This window comes from Cheilinus undulatus, linkage group 3, assembly GCF_018320785.1.
Source record: "Cheilinus undulatus linkage group 3, ASM1832078v1, whole genome shotgun sequence".
Lineage (NCBI taxonomy): Eukaryota > Metazoa > Chordata > Actinopteri > Labriformes > Labridae > Cheilinus > Cheilinus undulatus.
Genome location: NC_054867.1, coordinates 47,870,678 through 47,893,444, shown reverse-complemented (window position 1 = coordinate 47,893,444; position 22,767 = coordinate 47,870,678). Strand labels below are relative to the sequence as shown.

At 39.5% G+C, this 22,767-nt stretch overlaps 1 protein-coding gene across 1 annotated transcript; it reads right to left on the bottom strand.

The window, feature by feature from the left end:
* Nucleotides 1–371: 371 nt before the first annotated feature.
* On the bottom strand, nt 372–18,280 carry aadacl4 (arylacetamide deacetylase-like 4). Its single transcript, XM_041783610.1, is given in 5 exon segments — nt 372–593; nt 3,838–4,279; nt 4,281–4,317; nt 4,424–4,483; nt 18,088–18,280. Coding segments are annotated over 5 exon segments (954 nt in total).
* Between the last annotated feature and the right edge of the window lie 4,487 nt (nt 18,281–22,767).

The window sequence follows — 22,767 nt, the reverse complement described above, 5'->3', positions numbered from 1 at the left end:
TATGGAGACTGCAAACACAGAAAGAGAGAGCAGGCTGAGTATCCTGAAACCAAATGGGAGATGTCTTACATCTGTGTTAAAAAGGCATGCTTTCCTTAAGGCGAGGGCATGACATTTGCCTTTTAGCAGTAGATTCTATATTGTTAAACTGATGCCAGAAATTGTTTTCAGACTTTTTGTCCTTAGGCTGCCTTCACTTTCAGAATAAATCAGGTTCTGTTTAAAGATTTGTATGGGGTTTTATTCCTGTGTGAACAATATACTTTTAATAAAGAAGAAAACTCTGCCACAGGAGGCCAGCTATGTTTATTAAAATGTAAAATAAGGTAGAAAGCAGAATACAGTGCATTGTGTGATCCTGTTTATGATCCTTACAGTGTTTCTATAAAGTGAGCAAAGCTTTTAACAACCTGCACAGCAGAGGATGAAGAGAGCCAGCCCTGGTCAAAGATGTTCATCATGCTACGAAAGCCTTCCATCATAAACTACCTGGCAACTTCCATTTCCAAGTCCAGGAGCTGTTTTCTGTAAAGAACCCGGTCATCCATCAGGATATCAGATTCTGAGGTGAGGCTAAAGGAAGGTGGGTTTTTGAGTCATTGCATGTTCCATTAAATACACCTCAAGTTCTAAATTGATGGTTCTCCCACTTTTTCTGTCCAACCCTCCTTTGGCAGATGAAAATATTTTAAGCCCCCTAACCTCTCAAAACACACATTAACACAAATATCTATAGATAAATACTGAAAGAGTCCTTGGTGATTAGACATTGGTGATAGTATTAGGAAGCTGACCCAGGAACCAATGAGGTGGTGTGGAGGAGGAGACTGAGGTATGCAGAGTGAGATGAGAAGGAGACCTGTGCGGATCTGGACTAGACGCTGATTAACTGAATGGAGGTGACTGGGGTGGAGGGTTGCAGTATCCACCCAGAACGACAAGAGAGAGAATGACAGATTTAAAATCTGACAGGTGGTGACTAAAGAATGAGCAGAAGCACTCTTCCTGCTTGAATTTTCACTTAAGCCCATAAACATTTAAAGTAATCAAAAAAAAAACAGTATTTTTAAAGTTGCAGGTACTGTGCCACTTTAACTCAATTTTACTTGTATATTTCTGTATATGTATATGTATATGGTTTACATAAACAAGAAACCCAGCATATATTTATGTTTGGATAACATAACTTTTTATCAGTTAAACTACACTGTGGAAACTTTCCTTCTCTTAAAAGTTCTGTTTAAATCTGACTAAGAACAACATGTTTTAGTACTTTTCCTATAGCTTTAATTAATTCATTCTTTTCCACAGGCAGGATCTCCCTAACTGAGTCGGTAACTTCACTCAGGGTGCAAAAACGTGTCTAATGCCAAAATGCATACTGGGAAAACTGCCAGGTGAGGAATGATTTCATATAATTTAAGTGCAGTTATTAAAAAAAATACTTCAAGTGACTGAGGACTGTTTACCTAAAACTAAAAGATGCATCCTATCAAGGTAGAGAAATAGAAAGGAAGCTGTTTCAGATATTAATTTTTTTTAAACAACACGCCAGATGGATACGTAAAGCACATCCATCTGGAAACCTTCAATACTAAGTGTTTGGGAAAAGGCAGAGGCTTTGGAAAAAAATCAGAGTGTGACTGGATGAACGTTCTGTCTGTCACATCTTTACGGGTCAATCAGAGCAACAAAACACATGACGTAGCCACGACCGAGCTGCACGTGCGCAGCTACCGAGGAATAACGCAAACCATGGCAACCATAGACATGCCTTTGCCAGCTGCATTACTGACAACTTTGAATTGCTGATACTGATATATAAGATTCAAATCAAGGCAGTGCATTATATCAAGTATCATTGATATTTTAGATTTGAGGTTAGGGAAGCTCCTAACTTAGTCAGGGACATAATCATGCTAGGCTTTATGTCAGAACAGGAATGCACGACATTCACACTTACTCTGGTGATATACAGTGTGATTTAGAATTAATTCTAAATCACCTTTCTCCCAGCTACATCTCTAACCTTTTACTAAAAGGTTATCATTATACTGACACCCAGGGCCGTTTCTCGCCATTTTGGTGCCCTAGGCGAACTTAAAATTTGGTGACCCCCCCGGCCAAATGTGTGGTTAAAGATGCATATTTATTTAAAAATGCAGAAATATTAACTGTAAGGTTGTTATTTATTCTGTAGCATGTGCTTCAAAGATAAAAAAAAAAAAAAAAAACATCTGATTTGGGGGTTTTGGCAACAAGAATGAAATTTCCATGTTGTGATCAGCAGGGTCAATCTGTTTATCAAAACCTGAGATAGTTCTTTTTACATTCATCAGTCAGAGATAACGTACTTTTACCAGAGTTAAAGGCTTCATGTTTTGAGAAAACATTAGAAGCAGAGATCCTACAAGCCCCCCCATGGCTCCACCTCTGACTGATAAACTTATCCACCACACAGGATTTACACATCATATCAGCACAGTGTCAGAAACGTAGGGTTATAAACATACAGTATTAGGAAATAATTACTTACAGACATATTTCAAGAGCACTTGCAGCAGTTTTTAATGAGAATTATTCTGTTAGCTCCATTAATGAATGAAGTATGATTTTACTTTACTTTGAAAGAACAAAGTTAGAGAGCTGCGTTGGGATCAGGTCTGAATTTAATTTTTGCTTGCACTAAAACTGTTTAAATTAGTAAACAAGGCACAGTCTACTTTCTTTAAATGCGCACAAAAGCTTTAATGCTCCTCATAGCGCTGCAGACCTATGAGCATCTCCACTGCTCAGATGCGCGTCATGACACACAGGAAGGGACACTGGCACAGAGATACTGAGCCAACATTCTGTTATTTGAGGAAAACTTAAGCAGTGCTTAAGTGAACGTAATACTATAATTTCTTAAACTGAACGCAGCTTCTGTCATTCTGTGTTTTACGTGGCTGGTCAGACTTTAGGAGGAATTGGACGCGCATGTTGCGGGTGCAAGTGGGATGACACCCACTGCACGCGCAGGTGTTAATGGTCAGGAAATCAGGGGGGGATGGGCAGGTAGGGTGTTAGCTGTCCGACGCAGGGCTCTATCTCTGCATCCTGTCCGTCCAGCGCTGTTTGAACGAGTAAAAAGAAAACTTATTTTCTCTAAACATCTTGCTCAGCTCCCAGTGTGCATGTGCTGGGGGCGCGCATGGAGAGAGAGAGAGAGAGAGAGAGAGCGAGAGAGAAAGTGTGGCAGAGATGAGGCTAGACTGTTTCACAAATGAGGGACGCAGAGGTTACAGGTGTGCAGAAGATGATGATCTGTTACTTTGGTGGAACAATTCAAAATGTACAGGTCTCATGACGGCGCCCCCGTCAGCGTGGCGCCCTAGGCAACCGCCTATATCGCCTATGCCCAGAAACGGCCCTGCTGACACCATACACTTGAGGATTATTCAGACATAGGTTGCAACAAGACTTGAATTGGGTCGCCCTCCATAAAGTCAGAAAATCCAGCCTATCTGTACCCATTTTAAATAAACAACTCATGCCAGCTTCTACCACAAATAAAAACCTCAGTCTGTCTAAAACTATGGTTATCTCATCAGGCTAATGAGTTACTCCCAGTCCCAGACAGTACAGCTTTGATAACTTTATCAAACTCTTGTTCCTTGAGGGCCTCTCAGTAGTTCAAATAAATTTTCCTCTGGCATTTAAAACAAACTTAGTGGTGGCCAAATCCCAGAGTCAAAGCTTTAAAAGGCAGTCAACAAACCAATAGGTGATGTCACGTTGGCTGGACCTGTTATTTATTCAGTCAATGTTCTAAAGAAGCTTTGATAGCTAGCACACCTCCCCATTATATTCTGGGGTTTTCTGCTCTCAGTAACCCCTTGTGTGACACCCAGGAGGCAGGTTGGAAGGGGAGAGCCACCTTTCATAGCATGGCCTGAGCTCGGCAGGGGCATGATAGCCTTCCAACACATCTTGGCTCACAGAAAAGTCTCCATTGAGGTTCTGCAGGAAGCAGAATGCCATCCGGGCACGAAACAATATGGGCTCAGCATGATTTTGCTGGTATGAGTGCAGGTTGAAATCTGCCTTCTGCAGGGCTGGGTGGATGAGGACCTGAGCGCAGGGGAACAGCAGATGTCGCTCCTCACTGCTTGCCAGCCGTTGGCACATTGCTGCTGCCAGGTTAGCCCCAGTGCTGTCCCCTCCAAGTGCCGCTCTATGAGAGTCCACGCTGAACTCAGCCTCAGCATTAGACAGGAAGTGAAGAGTCGCCAATCTAAGTGGGGTACCTGGGCTCAGGGGCTAATCGATAGCTAAGAGGGATGAGAGGGAAGAAGGAGGGACAATATGTTCAGCTCAGGCTCTCTGGGTGACAAATAAGTTTGGGTTATTTATGAGCAATCTGGAAAAAGTTGGCATCTCTCAGAAACCACAGACGTGTCAGACTCTTTGGCAAAGAGCCGGCAGACTTCATCAACAAAATCTGTTCAGGATTAGCACAACATCAGAGTGGGCAGAAGATATATAAAGGTCTTTATTAGTAGTAATCAACAACAACAGTTGTGATGCATGGCAGTTTTGGTCTCTCTCTACTCATACACTTTAGTATCATCAGCCCAGATAGTACTGAAAACTAAACGTGACACTTCACTGCCACTACATGAGACAATATGCAGTTTTTTTAAACTAAGAAAATAAGGAAAATAAGCTATGCAATAAAAAAAATAAAAACTGTGGCAAATGGAGCAATCTGACTCTTTTCTTATCCTATTTTGCAGTATCTTTATTACAATTCCATGATTTATACAGTAAGATACTATACAATCATGGTGTCTAAAGTTTTTTTTAATTAGGGCCCGAGCACCGAGAGGTGCAAGGACCCAATTGTATTTGCTAGAATTATCTTACTTACGTATTTGCCGTCATTGTTTGGACTTTTGAGACCCTTAACATTTCTGAATTCAAGGGAAACTTTGCACGTACATCCGGTCTTGTGAAAATTTTTATATTTTTTAGGTCTCCAACATGAAAATTCAGAATTGCAAAAATAGCGCCCCCTAACAGTTTTCAAAGTTAAAGCCCCCTCCTTTGACTTTGTAATAGATTCATGAAATTTTGTGTGCAGGTGCGGCTTGGGGAGATCTACAAAAAAGCCTCTTTGGCCTACACTCTATCTCCAACAGGAAATCCACCATTTTGAATAAATATGCAAAAAAGGGGCTGTTTTTGGCCTTTTTCAGGGGTCATATCTGGATTAACTCTGCTGAGGGATTTCATCCGATCGACTTGTACTTCAGCACAGAGCTACATGAGACATGGATGATAAAAAGTTATCTGGGGTTTTCTCATTAGTCGAAAAGTGCGGCCATGGCGAGCCCTCAAATTTGCATTTTCTTTGGTAAACAGGAAGTAGTTTATAACTCAGCTGTGTATTGTCCAAATGGACTAACATCACTCAGGAATATTGATGGTCATTGCCTGCACCCATTCATATGGTCAGATTTTGAACAGATCAAAGCGCCACCTAGTGGTGACAGGAAATGTCAAGGTTTATGGGGCAAGCTACAGTGAAAAAAACTATCCAAGATATCCACTTCAAATTTGTGTCAGGAAGGACTAAAGAAGTGGATTAAGCTTTGTAAAAAATATAATTGACTTTTCGTCACAGGGCGTTGACTCGGCGGGGCGACTAAGTCAAGAATCACCATTTTGTCTCACAAAAATTTTTTAAACAGTCATAACTCTAGTATACATGGTCATATCTGAGACAGATTTCATGTGCTTGATAACAGTCCAGGCCAGAACACATCCATACTTGAAATTTTAAAAAATTATGTAGCGCCACCCTCTGGCAACAGAAAGTCACTACTCCTGAATTTCACATTGCAGTACCTACATGGTTGGACAAATCATTCTGAAATTCAGTCAGGCTGTTCCCAAGGAGTTGGCCTTACACATATACAATGTTCACATGTCTACATTAAAGGGCGTGGCCATGGTGAATTTTGTTTGCCATGAAACAGGAAGTAGATTTTTCAAATGGTTGTAAGACATCTAGAGCAATGAGACTTGGCAAAAAAAAAAAAAAATCTCATTGGCATTCTTAGATGATTGTTGTTCATTTTTTAGGTGGGCATGGCCTATTGGCTCAGTGGTACCCCCTAGGACATTTATAAAATTCAGCCCCCCCAAGTAGGTTTAACCTAGGATTTTGAACATGTGTGGGCAGATGTGTCATGTCAGGATGCAAAAAAAAAAATCCTTTTGGACCCATTTCGTAAGTCAAACAGGAAGTTGTCCATTTTGAATTTTTTGGTAAAACAAGCCATATTTTAGAGGTCGTATTTGAACGAACTTGTCTGAGGGCCTTCATCCAAACTACTTGATCTTTGGTGTAGAACAAGAAGAAATGTCTTAGGTCCAAAGTTATTTGGGATTTTCTCAGTAGTCAAAAGGCGTGGCCATGGCGGCCCCTTAAATTGTGATATCATGAGATAAAAGTGGCTGATGCTCACTAAAAAATTTCCATTTATTACAAGATTGGCCAAATCCTGCTGAAATTAGCCCAGGCACATTCCTCAAGGTTGATATTACTCAAATTTGAAGGTCAAGAGTCCTTACCTAAAATGGGGTGGCGGTGACAAGTTTTCATTCGCCATGTAACAGGAAGTAGAATTATCTAGTGCTTACAAAACTTGTAAAGCCATGAAACTTGGCAGAAAAACACCCAGTAGCAAAATGAGGTGAATGATTGGATGATTTTCGGTGGGCATGGCTTTTTGGCTCAGTAACGCCCCCTTCAGTAATTTGAGAATTCAGCCCCTACAGCAGAATTATCCGAGGATTTTGTTAATTCTTGAGCTTATACATCATTTTAAGTTCTACAAAAAAGCCTTTCAGACCCATGCCTTAAAACAAACAGGAAGTCTGCCATTTTTATTTTTGTGGTCAAAAAGCAGCACATTTAGCATGATTATCACTATACAGCCATTTTTACACAATAACTATCCTCTGAGAACAGAATCCCTTGTCTTCTTGTTTTTTTTTTTTTTGTTTGTTTGTTTTTTTTTGTTTTTGTTTTTTTTTTTTGTTTTGTTTTGTTTTGTTTTGTTTTGTTTTTCAAGGTTTGGTGTTTAAATGTCAATCAGATCCACTAATGTGCCTGAAACTGCTGTAGTATGCATGCCAGGCCAGTAGTTGGCAGTGTGACTGACAATGAAACACATGCATGCACACCTTTCCTTCCTCCTGGTGGTGTCAACAGACAAACATGGCTGACACACAAATGTTTGTGTGGACAGATGAAGTCGGGTTGCTTCCTAGTGTAAGTAAATAAATAGATATTTAAAAAATGGGAACATATAAACATTGGCAGGAAGTGAGCAGCACAAACAAACAGCACATTTTTGTGTGGTCTGTGCAGCACCAGGCCAAGATCAAGTCTCTGATGGACTACATGCAGAACATGGAGCAGAAGAAGAGACAGCTGGAGGAGAGCCAGGACGCTCTTATCGAGGAGCTCGCTAAGCTGCAGGCTCACGGTTCGCACATTTATATTAACCATTAAAACATCTTCGCTCAAGTAAAAACAGGTTAACTTGATGGAATTTTCCTCTTTGTTTTTCATCAGAGAAAACACACGAGATGTCAGGAGAGGAGAAGGAGAAGGAGGACATCGGCAGACACGATGGGGACAGGGATATAAAGGTGAGGAGGAAACATGTCACTGAGAATCTCTGTCACAGAAATGTGAAATAGCTTAATGTTTTTTGTGTCTGTGTGGCACAGAAAACTCTGGAGGAGCAGCTGGAGAACCACAGAGAGTCTCACCACAAACAGCTGAGCCCACTGAGAGACCAGATCGAAGACGAGCAGAGGATGCTGGACAAGCTCACAGAGTAAGTCTGACTGTTTTAAATCCAACTACATTTTTAAAGACATTAGAGAGAACAGACATAAGAAGAAACACATGGCGTGAAATATTTGAATCAAAGTCAGCAGTAAAATAAGTATACTAATTATTTAGACCAGTGTTACTGAAAACTGCTCAACCAAAGAGCCAAATTGTTAAAAAAAAAAAAAAAACTTTGCAATAGCCACAATTAAAGTGGTTAAAAGTGGCAAAAATGGATTGAAAGAGACATAAATGATCAAAAAGCAGAAAAAAATGGTATAAAGTTTCAAAATTGGAATAAAATGGCAAAAACTGGGTGAAAAGTGTCAAAAAAGGAGTTACAGATAACAAAAATGGTCAGAAAGCAGCAAAAAATGTGCTAAAAATAGTGAAAAGTGACTAAAATGGCCAACAAGCGGAAACAAATTAGTGAAAAGGCGAAAAATAGGCATTAAATGGCAACAACAGGTGACAAGTAGCAAAAATGGGGGAAAAGTGATATAAAAAAGGAGTTATGATGATAAAAATAGTCAGAAGCTGCAAAAATGTGGTAAAAAAAATAGTAACAAGTGACTAAACTGGGCAAAAAGCAGCAAAAATTTGGTATAAAATATTGAAAAGTGACTAAAATGGCAAAAAGCTGAAAAAATGTGGTTAAAAAATAGTAGATGATAACTAAAATGGGCAAAAAGATGCAGAAATATGGTAAAAATGAATGAATAGTTATTAAAATGGCCAAAAGCAGCCAAAAATGGTGAAAAGGCGCAAAATTGGATTAAAATGGCAAAAAACAGGTGTAAAATGGCAAAAATGGGTGAGAAGTGACATTAAAAAAGGAGTTACAGATGAAAAAAAGGTCAGAAAGCAGCAAAAATATGTAAAAAAAAATGGATAAAAGAAAGTAAATTGGGCAAAAAGCTGCAAAAATATGGTAAAATTAGTGAAAAATGGGCAAAAAGATGCAAAAATGAATGAAAAGTGACAAACGGCTAAAAGCAGCAAAAAATTGGTGAATAGGCGAAAAATAGGCATTAAATATTAAAAACTATGTGAACAGTAGCAACAATGGGTGAGAAGCGACATAAAAAAGGAGCAACAGATGATAAAAATGGTCAGAAAGTTGCAAAAATGTGGTAAAATCGTGGTGAAAAGTGACTGAAAGGGGCAAAAAGTGGCAAAACGGGCTAAAAAATGATGTGAAAAGTGACTTAAATTGTAAAAAGCAACAAAAAATGTATAAATATGGTGAAAATTGAGTTAAATAGTCAAAAAGTGGCAAAAATGTGGTAAATTATTGGTAAAAAGTGACTAAATGGGCAAAATGCTGCAGAGAGTGACAAAAATGTAAAAAGTGTCATTTAATGTCAAAAAGCAGCTTAAATTGGGTGAAAAGTGGCCAAAAAATTGCCAGAAAGGGGAAATAATTACAAATAGCAAAAAGCAGGATGAAAATAGCAAAAACTACAAAACTGGCAGGAAGAAGTGGCACAAATGGGCTTAAAGAGGCAAAAATGGATTAAAAGTGTCAAAAAAAGGAAAAAAGGGAGAAGAATGAGAAATAAGGGTAATGAAAAAAGTAAGAGAAAAAATAAAGGTTGACAATTAAAGCCTCCCATATAAGAGTGGGAAAAAAACTGATTAATGTGACTTGATATGGATCATTCCTGAGGTGAAAGTTTTTTAAGGTTTTCTGGGGAAAAATATTTGTAATGAAGACATTAAAGAGCCACAAACCATCCCAATGAAGCCACACGTTGAGTTTTACTCATTTAGACTAATAACTGTTTGTGACAAGACTTGAACTGGATCTGGAATTTAGTCTAAAACTGTCTAAACCGGGCCTAAAAGGTTGACTTCAAGTCCACAGAGACGAATGAAGCAGTAGAAAAATCAACAAACCTATTCATGTTTGATGTTTTTTAGATCTATATTTCCACAGATTTGATTGGTTCTCACTGAACCTCTTTATGCTGGTTTAAATGATCCTAAAGTTGCATTACGACTGTCTATTGTATGTGATCCTCATGAGGAAGGATGTAAAATCCTTGTACCACTCCTCTTTACTGAGTCAGGAACTTTGAGCTGCATACGACTGTAGTCTGGCTTTACACTGGCTCTAAAAGTCTACACACACCTGTTACATTGTTGTCATGTGAAGGTTCCCTACCTGGGGTCCAGGAACCCCTAGGGGGGGCGCCTATAATGAACTTTTATTTATATAGTCATGATCGAAAATGTCATGTAAGAGGAAGTATTAGAGCCCTCTAAAAGGTTGAACAAAATAAAGAGCATCTGTACATTTCTTGGAAAAAGGTGACATTTAAAAGTACATTTTTGAGATGATAAAGTCGTATTTTTTCAAGAACCTGAACTCAGAATTTTCTAGTTCAAAAGTCCTAAATTATTACATCATGCACTTTAAAATTTCAAATTTCTAATGTCAGAACTGAACATTGTAAACTAGTGAATTTACAAGGATCCAAACTGAAAACAGTGAACAGAAATGTCTCTTCAGAGTCTGGGGAATAATGATATTGTGATCATTCTTGGATCATTTCCTCACTGATCAATCCTACCAAGAAAAATCTGCTGATTAGATGATCAACTGTAGGACTTATGGAAGGAAAACAGCTTCTACTCTTGTCATTTTCTTTTTCCATGGCTCTTTTGGATTTTATAATGACAAAAAAAAAATCTACCTTTTAGTTGACGTAAATTTCCAGTTTTCTTTTTCTGGTAAATTTATGACTTGTTAGTCATATGACTTGTTAGACAGTTACTCTGCCGTTAAAAAGCGCCCAATCAGAGCTTAGCGAGCGTCTCCTCTCAGTCTGAACCAGGGTCTGCTGCTGGAGCAGGAGAGGCTGATGTCAGACTACGACAACCTGAAGACTGAAGAGCAGGAGAAGGACGCAAAGCTGCAGAAACTCATGTGAGTAAAGGACTCATCCATACGTTTATTTATGTGGGATGTGAGTTCATGTGGTTTTTGTTTGCAGGCTGCTGAATGAGCAGAGGGAGCAGGCCAGAGAGGACCTGGAGAGCCTGGAGGGTCAGGGTACCAAAGTATCATTTATTTTGAAAGGGCATTTGAAAGTACGGAAATCAAGAAAACGGACAACTTCACTCGTTTTTCGATTCTGGACACGAATCGAAAAACGAGTGAAATTGTCCGTTTTCTTGATTTCCGTACTTTCAAATGCCCTTTCAAAATAAATGATACTTTGGTACCCTGACCGTGGTAAGTATTTCCTGCTTCTACAGCAGCGGCGATGAAGTCCTCATGAGGGGCTCAGTGATCATCTGTGCACGCAAATAAAGACTCCATCCTGTAAAACTCCTGCTGTGTCTGCATTTTTGTTGCATAACCCCCTACTTACATCTCTGATGACTCCCCAGGGGGGCGCCGCACCGCGTCCCCCCTTCTCCATCAGGCATGCCTTGATCCAGGTACCGGCCACAGTGGGGTTTGAACCCCAGCATCCCCTGCAGAACTAGTCTAGTCCAGTCCTCTGTGTCACCGCCGCCATACCCTTCACACTACCATCTCTTCTCCTGGCGCATTTATCCTCGTTGTTCAGGATGTGGCTTTAAAATTCACTGAGACCAAGATGGGAGTTGAACCTGGAACCTCCAGACTCTGAGTCAGTCTACTATCTCATTAGGCTGTGGATCCAGACATGCAGCAGAGCCTCAGGGGGGCTTTTCCTTCTTTATTTTGACTCAAATCTTGAATGCTTAAGGACATTGGTTAGATTTGAAAGGCCAAGTCCTGTCCAGGTCTCCTGAAGTCTATATTTGGACTCAGACTTTTAAAAAAGATGAACCCCTGGTAAGATTTGAACCTGTGAACTCCTGATTCACAGTCAGTTGGCTTTTCCACTAATCCACTGAGACACACACCTGTTCATGTTTCTCAGAGGATCTGATCCCTGCTTCTGGGACTGGACTTAAAAATGCACCAAGAATCAAACCCACAACCTTCCAACTTTATGGCAGGCCTCTTTACTCCTGAGACAGCGATTTACACCAGCAGCTTCAAAAATACACAGATTTGAACCAACAACCTCATGACTCAAAGATAGTTACCCACCCAACTTAGCTAAAACAAAGGCTCAAACTAGCTGCACTTTCTCTGAGACTTCACATCTGCAGTAGAACATCCCTATGAGCTACAATTGTTGCTGCTAGAGACCATTTTCATACTTAAGTTGCACATCTCCATGAGTGATAATCTTTGCTGCTGAGGACCATATTCATACTAGAGTAGAACATCTCTATGATCGATAATCTTTGCTGCTGGAGACCATTTTCACATCTTGAGTTGCACATCTCCATGATTGATGATCTTTCCTGCTGAGGACAATTTTCACATCTTGTGTTTCACATCTCAATCTTGAAAACTTATGGACATTGGTTAGATTTGAAAGGCCAAGTCCTGTCCAGGTCTCCTGAAGTCTATATTTGGACTGAGACTTTTAAAATAGATGAACCCATGATAAGATTTGAACCTGTGAACTCCTGATTCACAGTCAGTTGGCTTTTCCACTAATCCACTGAGATACAAATCTGTTCATGTTTCTCAGAGGATCTGATCCCTGCTTCTGGGGACTGGACTTAAAAATGCACCAAGAATCAAAGCCACAACCTTCCAACTCTATAGCAGGCCTCTTTACTCCTGAGTCAGCGATTTACACCAGCAGCTTCAAAAATCCAGAAAAGATTTGAACCAACAACCTCATGATTCTAAGATAGTTACCTACCCAACTGAGCTAAAACACAGACTTAATGTAGCTGCACTTTCTCTGAGACTTCACATCTGGATTAGAACATCTCTATGATCTACAATCTTTGCTGCCGGAGACCATTTTCACATCTTGAGTTGCACATCTCCATAAGTGATAATCTTTGCTGCTGAAGACCATATTCATACTAGAGTAGAACATCTCCATAAGTGATAATCTTTGCTGCTGAAGACCATTTTATACTAGAGTTGCACATCTCAATGACTGATAATCTTTGCTGCTGAAAACCATTTTCACATCTTCAGTAGAACATCCCCTTCATCGACAATCTTTGCTGCTGAAGACAGATTTCGTACTTGAGTTGCATATCTCCATGAGTGCTAATCTTTGCTGCTGAAGACTGTTTTTACATCTTGAGTTGCACATCTCCATGAATGATGATCTTCGCTGCTGAAGACCGTTTTCACATCTTGAGTTGCACATCTCCATGAGGGATGATCTTTGCTGCTGAAGACCATATTCATACTTGAGTAGAACTTCTCCTTCATCGACAATCTTTGCTGCTGGAGACAATTTTCATACTAGAGTTGCTCATCTCCATGAGTGATAATCTTTGCTGCTGAAGACCATTTTCATACTAGAGTTGCACATCTCCATGAGTGATTATCTTTGCTGCTGAGGACCATTTTCACATCTTGTGTTTCACATCTCAATCTTGGAAACTTAAAGACATTGGTTAGATTTGAAAGGCCAACTCCTGTCCAGGTCTCCTGAAGTCTATATTTGGACTCAGACTTTTAAAACAGATGAACCCCTGGTAAGATTTGAACCTGTGAACTCCTGATTTACAGTCAGTTGGCTTTTCCACTAATCCACTGAGATACACATCTGTTCATGTTTCTCAGAGGATCTGATCCCTGCTTCTGGGGACTGGACTTAAAAATGCACCAAGAATCAAAGCCACAACCTTCCAACTTTATGGCAGGCCTCTTTACTCCTGAGTCAGCGATTTACACCAGCAGCTTCAAAAATCCAGAAAAGATTTGAACCAACAACCTCATGATTCTAAGATAGTTACCTACCCAACTGAGCTAAAACACAGACTCAATGTAGCTGCACTTTCTCTGAGAATTCACATCTGGATTAGAACATCTCTATGATCTACAATCTTTGCTGCTGGAGACCATTTTCATACCAGAGTAGCACATCTCCATGAGTGATAATCTTTGCTGCTGACGACCATATTTACATCTTGAGTAGAACATCTCTACGATCGATGATCTTTGCTGCTGAAGGCCATTTTCATACTTGAGTTGCACATCTCCATGAGTGATGATCTTTCCTGCTGAGGACTATTTTCACATCTTGTGTTTCACATCTCAATCTTGAAAACTTAAAGACATTGGTTAGATTTGAAAGGCCAAGTCCTGTCCAGGTCTCTTGAAGTCTATATTGAGACTCAGACTTTTAAAATAGATGAACCCATGGTAAGATTTGAACCTGTGAACTTCTGATTCTCAGTCAGTTGGCTTTTCCACTAAGCCACTGAGATATAGACCTGAGCAAGTTTCTCAGAGAATCTGATCCCTGCCTCTGAGGACTGGACTTAAAAATGCACCAAGAATAAAACCCACAACTTTCCAACTCTATGGCAGTCCTCTTTACTCCTGAGTCAGTAATTTACACCAGCAGCTTCAAAAATCCAGAAAAGATTTGAACCAACAACCTCATGACTCCAAGGCAGTTACCTGCCCAACTGAGCTAACACACAGACTTGATTTAGCTGTACTTTCTCTGAGACTTTAAATCTGGAGTAGAACATCTTTATGATCTAAAATCTTTCCTGCTGGAGACCATTTTCATACCAGAGTAGCACATCACCATGAGTGACAATCTTTGCTGCTGAAGACCACTTTCACATCTTGAGTAGAACATCTCTACGATCGATGATCTTTGCTGCTGAAGGCCACTTTCAAATCTTGAGTTGCACATCTCCATGAGTGATAATCTTTGCTGCTGGAGACCATTTTCGAATCTTGAGTTGCACATCTCAATCTTGAAAACTTAAAGACATTGGTAAGTTTTGAAAGGCCAACTCCTGTCCAGGGGTCTTGAAGTCTATATTGAGACTCAGACTTTTAAAATAGATGAACCCATGATAAGATTTGAACCTGTGAACTTCTGATTCATAGTCAGTTGGCTTTTCCACTAATCCACTGAGATACACACCTGTCCATGTTTCTTAGAGGATCTGATCCCTGCTTCTGGGGACGGGACTTAAAAATGCACCAAGAATCAAAGCCACAACCTTCCAACTCTATGGCAGTCCTCTTTACTCCTGAGACAGTAATTTACACCAGCAGCTTCAAAAATCCACAGAAGATTTGAACTAACAACCTCATGACTACAAGGCAGTTACCTGCCCATCTGAGCTAACACACAGACTTGATTTAGCTGCACTTTCTCTGACACTTTAAATCTGGATTAGAACATCTCTATGATCTACAATCTTTGCTGCTGGAGACCATTTTCATACTAGATTAGAACATCTCTGCAATTGACAATCTTTGCTGCTGAAGACCATATTCATACTAGAGTAGAACATCTCTATGATCGACAACATTTGTGCTGAAGACCATATTCACATCTTGAGTTGCACATCTCCATGAGTGATAATCTTTCCTGCTGAAGACCATATTTATACTAGAGTAGAACATCTCTACGATTGGCAATCTTTGCTTCTGGAGACCATTTTAACATCTTGAGTTGCACATCTCCACGAGTGATAATCTTTGCTGCTGAAGACCATTTTCATACTTGAGTTGCACATCTCCATGAGTGATGATGAAAATGATGAAACAATCTTGTACACATCTTGAGCTCTCTATTTGCTCCTCTGGTCGATCTTTATCACCAATGATTTGAACATTCAGTCAATGCTTTTAGCCACTCTGTCATTTTTCTTCTGTGGAGTGAGTGTTCACACAAAAGAGAGGGAGTGAGGCTGCAAGCATGCAGGAGAGAGAGATAGAGAAACAGTGGCTGAGGCAAGCAGAGCAGAAAGAGGAGCTGTGAAAATGACAATACAGTGATTTATTCATAATTTGGAGCTGCCTTCAAAATTTTCAGGGTGCATGCCTCCTTCCTATTAGTTTTACTGCCAAAATAATGGCAAGCTCGGGAAATTAATGACGGGTATCACCCTCTGTTTCTGTGACAGTGTGAGTGTTGCAAAGCTCACATAACCAATGGGTGCAGTGCGCCTTGTTGCTGGCATGCAACGGTTGCTACGTATCCGCTTTCACGCAACACCTCGACATGCAACAGGTTGCGAGGGCCCGTTATCGCTGCTTGCAGCTTTAATTTTCTTTCTTTTATGATGTGCAAATGAATAAACTAAATAACTTACAGTATGATACCATACCATATGCAATGGTACAATGATGGTACACTCAAAGCTCTTGTGGTCTAAAAAATGTACCTCTAATTTTTTTTAGAGATTTTCAAAACATAAAATAATAATACATTTTATTTATAAAGCACTTTTCAAGAACTCGAAGACGCTGTACAAAAATAACAAAATACATTGCACACAAGCCAAGACAGGGCAATATCACAATCAAACAAACAAACAAGCAATTAAAGTGACAAGACAACAACAGAATCAAACATTAAAAGCATTTTAAAAAGGTGTGTTTTGAGCAGTGATTTGAATGTGGATGAGTCTGTACAGTCCTGGATATGTTTAGGATAAAAATACCCTAAAATTCCCAAGACATTACAAAAAAATTCTGTAAGAATTCTTAAACATCTTTTGAAAAAAAAAAAAAAAACACACAACTTCATTTTCTTAAACATTCCCTAATTGTTTCAGTTAAACTCTCTCATAAAAGCCTAAAGATTTCTATAAAAATTTATCAAGCAAGCTCCCAAAATGCATAATCCATCCAAAAATTCAAAATTCAAATTCCCCAAATCCATGGAAAACTATGGATAATTTCCAAACAAATTCCTCAAAATGATCATGAGAATTCAGGGGAAAAAATCAAGGAAATTCCACCAAAAACTTCCACCTAAATAAAGAATTAATACATTACCAAAATTCCCATGAAAGTTCCTCAAATTTTCAAAGCAACCCTCCTCCTAAACTTTAAATCAAACTCCCAAGAATATACAGACTTATCTCCTAAAATACAATAACAATTTTCAAGCAAAGTCCCCAAAATTAAAAGCAATTTCCACCCAAATTTCCACCTAAATAAAAGAATAAATAAATTACCAAAATTCCTATGAAAGTACCTAAAATTTCAGACGTCAAATCAAACTCCCAAGAATATACAGACTCCTCCCCAAAAAAATCAATAAACATTTTCAAGCAAAGACCCCAAAATTTCCAGTCAAATTCTGACAAAAATATAAATAAATTTACCCAAAGATACCAGGAATATTATGGAAAATTTTCCAACAAATACCCCCAAACACCAGATTTTTTTTCCAATTATTAAAAAAATCTGCAAATTGTTCCATAAACTCTCTTTGATTAAATTAAAAAAAAAATACAAAGAAATTCCCAAAATTTCCATTAAAATACCTACAAATTTCAAAGCAGCCCCCTTTTCAAAACTTGAATTCCACCCAAAATTTCCAATTAAATTCTGAAAGAAAAAAAAAAACCATAAGTAAATTTCCCCCAAACCTTTGGGAAAATTATGGAAAATTACCAAACATTCCTTCAAAAATACACTTTCATAAAAATACATTAAAAAAAAGTCCTCCCATAAATTGTAACTGTGTTCTAGGAGAGGTTAAATGCAATGTCCTCAGTAAATGAGCCCTCCCTATATGCAATCTAACAGTATCAACACGTGCACCTTGGATCAGTAGTGTCATGGTTAGCCTATCGGCTCAGTTCAGAAAAATGCGCATTAAGTTTTCTACTGGTGAGAAATTAAGGAACTATACTTTTGCTTCCATCCATGGGTCCCTTTTTCACTCCGGGCCACAGAAAGCTTTATAGTATCTTTATAATAGCACAAGACCTCTCAAGTGTAAAGACTCAGACTTGGGCTAAGATGTGGAAAAATACTGAAGACGAATAAAAAATATATTTTATTTCGGGAAGAGTCAAAGTGAAAGTTATTCTCTCTCACAAACTATATTTACTATGACAACATCAAAGACAGGAAATACATAACCTTGCCTTTTTCTGCACCTTTGTCTGCTTTGATATCTTATCTAAAATGTCTCTGATCAAAGCTTTATCTGTGCTGGAGGACAAAGAAAGGACAGCCGTGTCTGACAAGGGCATAGAAGAGCAGAGCTGTTTTTATTTCATGCACAGCTAGATTCAATTTCTTTAACGGGGATGCGTAATGTTGAGACGATGATTAAAAAGTTAATTATAACAGATACAAGACATAAAACAATAAAGCGTGAACACTCCCCAACGATGCTGCGCTTCCACAACAATTGCTATGCTGACAAACAAGCCATGAACCATGTGCTATTTCCCACTATTTGCAGCCCCGCCAGGAATGTCTGAGTTCATCAGCTCTGAGTACACAAGTCCAATTACCAGGAGGAGGAAGGCTGCAACAAGAGCGGCCGAGCCAATTATTAAAATAGTTGAGCTCGTGTCCATGATGCTGCCGGTGTGCTCTGCTGAAGGTAAGTCATTAGGAGTAAATGTTTTATCTACCTGCTCTCCGCTTCTTCCCAACACTCCCACCTTTGTGTGCAGTGCAGTCTGGCCTTGGCTTCTTTCAATAACATGTTTAGCTGCATGGAAGTATGTTTTTCTACATGTTTGATGAATGTGCAATCAAAGTACACATGCTTCTCAAAGGAAAACACTGCATATTTGTACGCTAATACATCAGATTTGATTACTCTTTAACATCTCAATGATACTCTTTATGTTGCCTTGAATTCCTTGCAATAATTTCACACATCTTTAGTCTATATGTGCTTTCTTTGATCATACAGAAAGCACTGCTGCTTTCAGCTCCCCGTGCCACAGAATGGCATTTGCTTTGTTTGGTGTCTGCAAGAAAATGTTCAAAGATGCTCCTTTACACTGGAGGCAGGCTTAGGAAATCCTTATCTGAACTTTCACTGTTGATCTGTAGATGGCAGTGATAGCATGAAGATGAATAAACAGTGTCCTCTGAAATATACTCTATTTACATTTCTTGCTTTTGGCGTGCAGCCTGAACCCATTTGACCTCCACTGAAATGTAAATCTTTGGTTTTTCGTCTCTTTTTTTGAGGCCTAATTCATTTAAATTCAATTACACTCAGGCTGGGGATATTTAAGCTCAAGCCTCCGATGCAGCTTGACTTTGGGTTCACATTTGGTAAATCTCAGTAAATTTTCCAAAATGAAGACAGCATCTGGAGTCGTGTTGTCTCTGTGTTCTCTAGCAGCCCCCGAGAGCCTCTCTGCCTTCTCTAAGTAGCTGAGCCCTGCACAAAGCAACCATTGTGAGGCTGCTCTTTAAACCCATCCCAGTTGCTGAAAAAGCCCTGCATTCAGCAATACCCGGTAAAAAACACAGTGCCAGGGCCAAAAATCACAGACTGGAATCTTGTCTGAGGCCCATGAATTCACGGGATTTGTTTAGGAGGTATCCATGCACTTTTTTTTTTTTGTTTTTCCTGTTTGTCACACTGCCGAGCGTCTGAGACTGGGCTGACCTATTTCTCTAATTGCACTGTCACACACAGAACCATATAGTGTGCCTCAAAAAATACTGTTTCCACAACAAATTGGGTTCACACAACGGATGTGGGTTTTGCACAGAGAAGACCGTTGCAAATGTGGGACAGAGTGTGCTGCAGCACATTCAGCTCCATATAAACCCCATTGTGCACATAAAACAATACAAAATGTTTGCTGAATGGAGATTGTACAAGCTAGACTTACTTTCACTTGTGCTCTAAAGCTATGTTTGCAGCATCTGTATAATGAGGCAGAGATGCACAGTATGTTTCCATCCACAGTTAAGTCAAGTATGGTTATCCTTAGGCTGTTTAACTGGACGACTGTCCTTGTCCCAGCAATTTTTCTGATGGGAACCAGCTCGCCTCTGTGACAGTAGATAGTAATACACCCCTTTTTAGCTAGTTATTATGGGCCTTCTCCCTGTTTACTATGCTAACAATTTAGTAACAGGCTGGCAGCCAGCCTTGTGGAAGGAGTTTTTTTTTTTTTTTTTTTCAGTTTTTTTGCAGTTTCTCTTTTTTAATTTTTTGGGCTTCAAACTAGAGGGCTGCATCCAGAGTAAAATGCAAATCTTGCAGGAGTGGGTGGTTATACCATAGCTATGGGTGCAGGTGATTCTATCAGATAGCAAGTACAGTCATGGGTGAAAGTATTGGTACCCCTGGATTTTTTCCAGAAAATACACAATTTCTCCCAGAAATTGTTGCAATTACAAATGTTTTTGGTATAAGCATGTTTATTTCCTTCATGTGCATTGGAACAACACAAAAAAGCAGGAGAAAAAAGTCAAAATTGACATAGTTTTACAAAGAAACTCAAAAAAGTTAGGTTTTTACAACACATGATGCTTTTTGTGGCTCCAACTCTTACTTCTTCCCAGTCGAGTCTGGGGTGATGCAAAGGTGCATCATAGCCCCTATGCTCCTTAAGAACCTGTATGGACTGGATAATGGGGCGGGTAAAAGGGGTATTGAACTGTGAAGTGTCATTTGGTGATGTCTAGATCTGGACTTTTGCTGCTGATGCTGTTATCCTTGATACTGCAGATTTCCTTATAGGGGCTCTTAACTTGCTGAATGAGGAGGCTGGGACATTGGGAATGCATGAAAGGAGGCCAGAGCAGTGCAGGACCAAGGTGCACAACCATCTCTCATACCTGACCTGACCTGTAGACCGCACAGCATGTTCAGAACAACTTGTCCTGCCTGGTCTGATTGAGGGTTGTATAGAAGAGGTTCCTAATCTCAATTAGGTCTTTTCTAGCACAGTGAGTTGCATAAAAGTCCAGCTTTAGCCAGACACAAAAATTCAACTTTTTTTTAGCTGCATGTAAATGTACTGACTGGCTCAGTGGTGTAACAGCAGATCTACTTGTCATCATCAGATCTAAACCCACATAACCCTCTAAATACAAATGTCATAAATTTCAATTCTACATTTATTGTGCTTTTAACAGAACTAAACCTAAGCCAATCATTCTGTTTTAATGTGTTACTTATTTGGGTTGGGGGTTACTGTTGTGGTTCCAACTGGCAAGATTCTCAGTTGTGTGTTTGTTTTAGTGATAAGCTAATAATTTGTGTGTTTGTTTGTGTGCTTATTTGCTCTTCTTAATTAAAAGAGGGGCGGAGAAAGGATTAGTGGATGAAGCCTCTCACTCAGCATGAAGCCACTGACCAAATATCCCCATCTGTGCTGGGGTAAAAAGGGCCAGACATGAGGGAAATTAAGTTAAAATGTGTTGAAAATCAACTTTTAGTATAGGTAGCCCATACAAATTAACTCAGAGCACAGTTTTGTATAGGTGTAGGAAGACTTTCTGACCTTTAGACTTAAATTTAAAAAACAAAAGGAATACCAAGCTGATTTATGATTTCCAACCCACAGACCCCAGAGCATCCGTGCGTACAGACTGACCCAGATTGGAGGTCAGACAAGGAAACACATAAAGTATCTGTCTGATTTCAAAATAAAACTCCATATGCAGAGTGTCAGTCATCTATCCATCATCCTAACAACATTATGACAAAATTAAGTCATCCTCAAGGAAGGCAAAGTATTAGCTTTGCTGAAGCTTTCTGGACATCTCTTTATGTCTATGAATCTTTTGTACTTGTGAATCTAACTGCTGTTGCTGCAAGAACAGCCCCAATAGGGTTGGGTGCACCCCCTCAAACAGGGCCCCCCCAAAGCATTTCATTTCTCCCTAGAAGATCATGAATTCAGAAAATATGCAAAGGAAAATTATTTTGTGGTTCTAAGGGTATCTTTTGGTTTTAAATCTCTGCAGACATCAACCTCTCAGGAATCATTAGTAAATATGATGCATGATGAACATATATCTACCGTTCCAATCCTGATAAAATCTACAGTTTTCTGTGTCAACCTCCTTCTGCAAACTCTTACAAAGGGAAGTTTTTCCTGCCTGAGAATCAGAACAAAAGACCTTTCTTCTGCAAATGTTTTTCACCAATCGAGATGCAAAACGTAACCGTCAAAACCGGTGATGGATCACATGACAACCCCTGTAATATGTAGATAAAATTTCTCAATTGCCACCTTGTGGCTGGCTGCAGTAATAGAGACAGATCTCACTGTTAACGGCTAAAAATTATGTGCATTTTGAAAGAAAATGCAAATTCTAATATCATGATGTGTTAATTAGACTGAGATATTAATTTTATTTCGGTTTATTTAAAAGCCCAGCCCCCACAATCTCTGTCAAGACTAAATCTGAGCCTTGTACAACTGTAGTTGATGACCCCTATGTTAAACGGTCTCTGTGTTATTTTTGCTACTAATACTTAAAGGTCCAACATTTTGCCCTTTAAAGACAAGTTTATATTGGTCTCAGAGGTCCCCAAAACATGCCTGTGAAGTTTGCTGCTGAAAAAAAAACACCCCAGCATTGGATTCAACCCCTCAGTTTCAGCCCTGCTCAGAACAAGCTGTTAATGTGTCTGTAGCTGTAAATGTTAATGAGCTCACTGACTCCGCCCCTCTTGGGAAATGGATGTGGTTCAGGAGAGGAGGGCGGAACTTTGCTCCAAGCGGGGAGGGCCAACCGAACCTGGGGGCGGGGCTAACTGAGGAAAAAATCTGAGAATGGCTTGTTTCAGCACACATTTTCTGAAAGGTGGAGTAAAGGTGGAGAGGGGAGAGGAGATGGATTTTTCTGATTCTTGGGGGATTGTGGACGGTCCAGGGGTACATATTTTTGCTAGAAAAGCCTGAAAATAATGTATTTTGCATAACATATGACCTTTAAAACTACATCAACATTTCTGACATTTAACTCTTGCACCATCCAAAGGTGGTAAGCTCAAATCCCATCCTATCTAAGTTTTGCTTAACTCAATGATAAAATCATGGAATAAGTGGGAAGATGGCAAGTCCCTTTTACC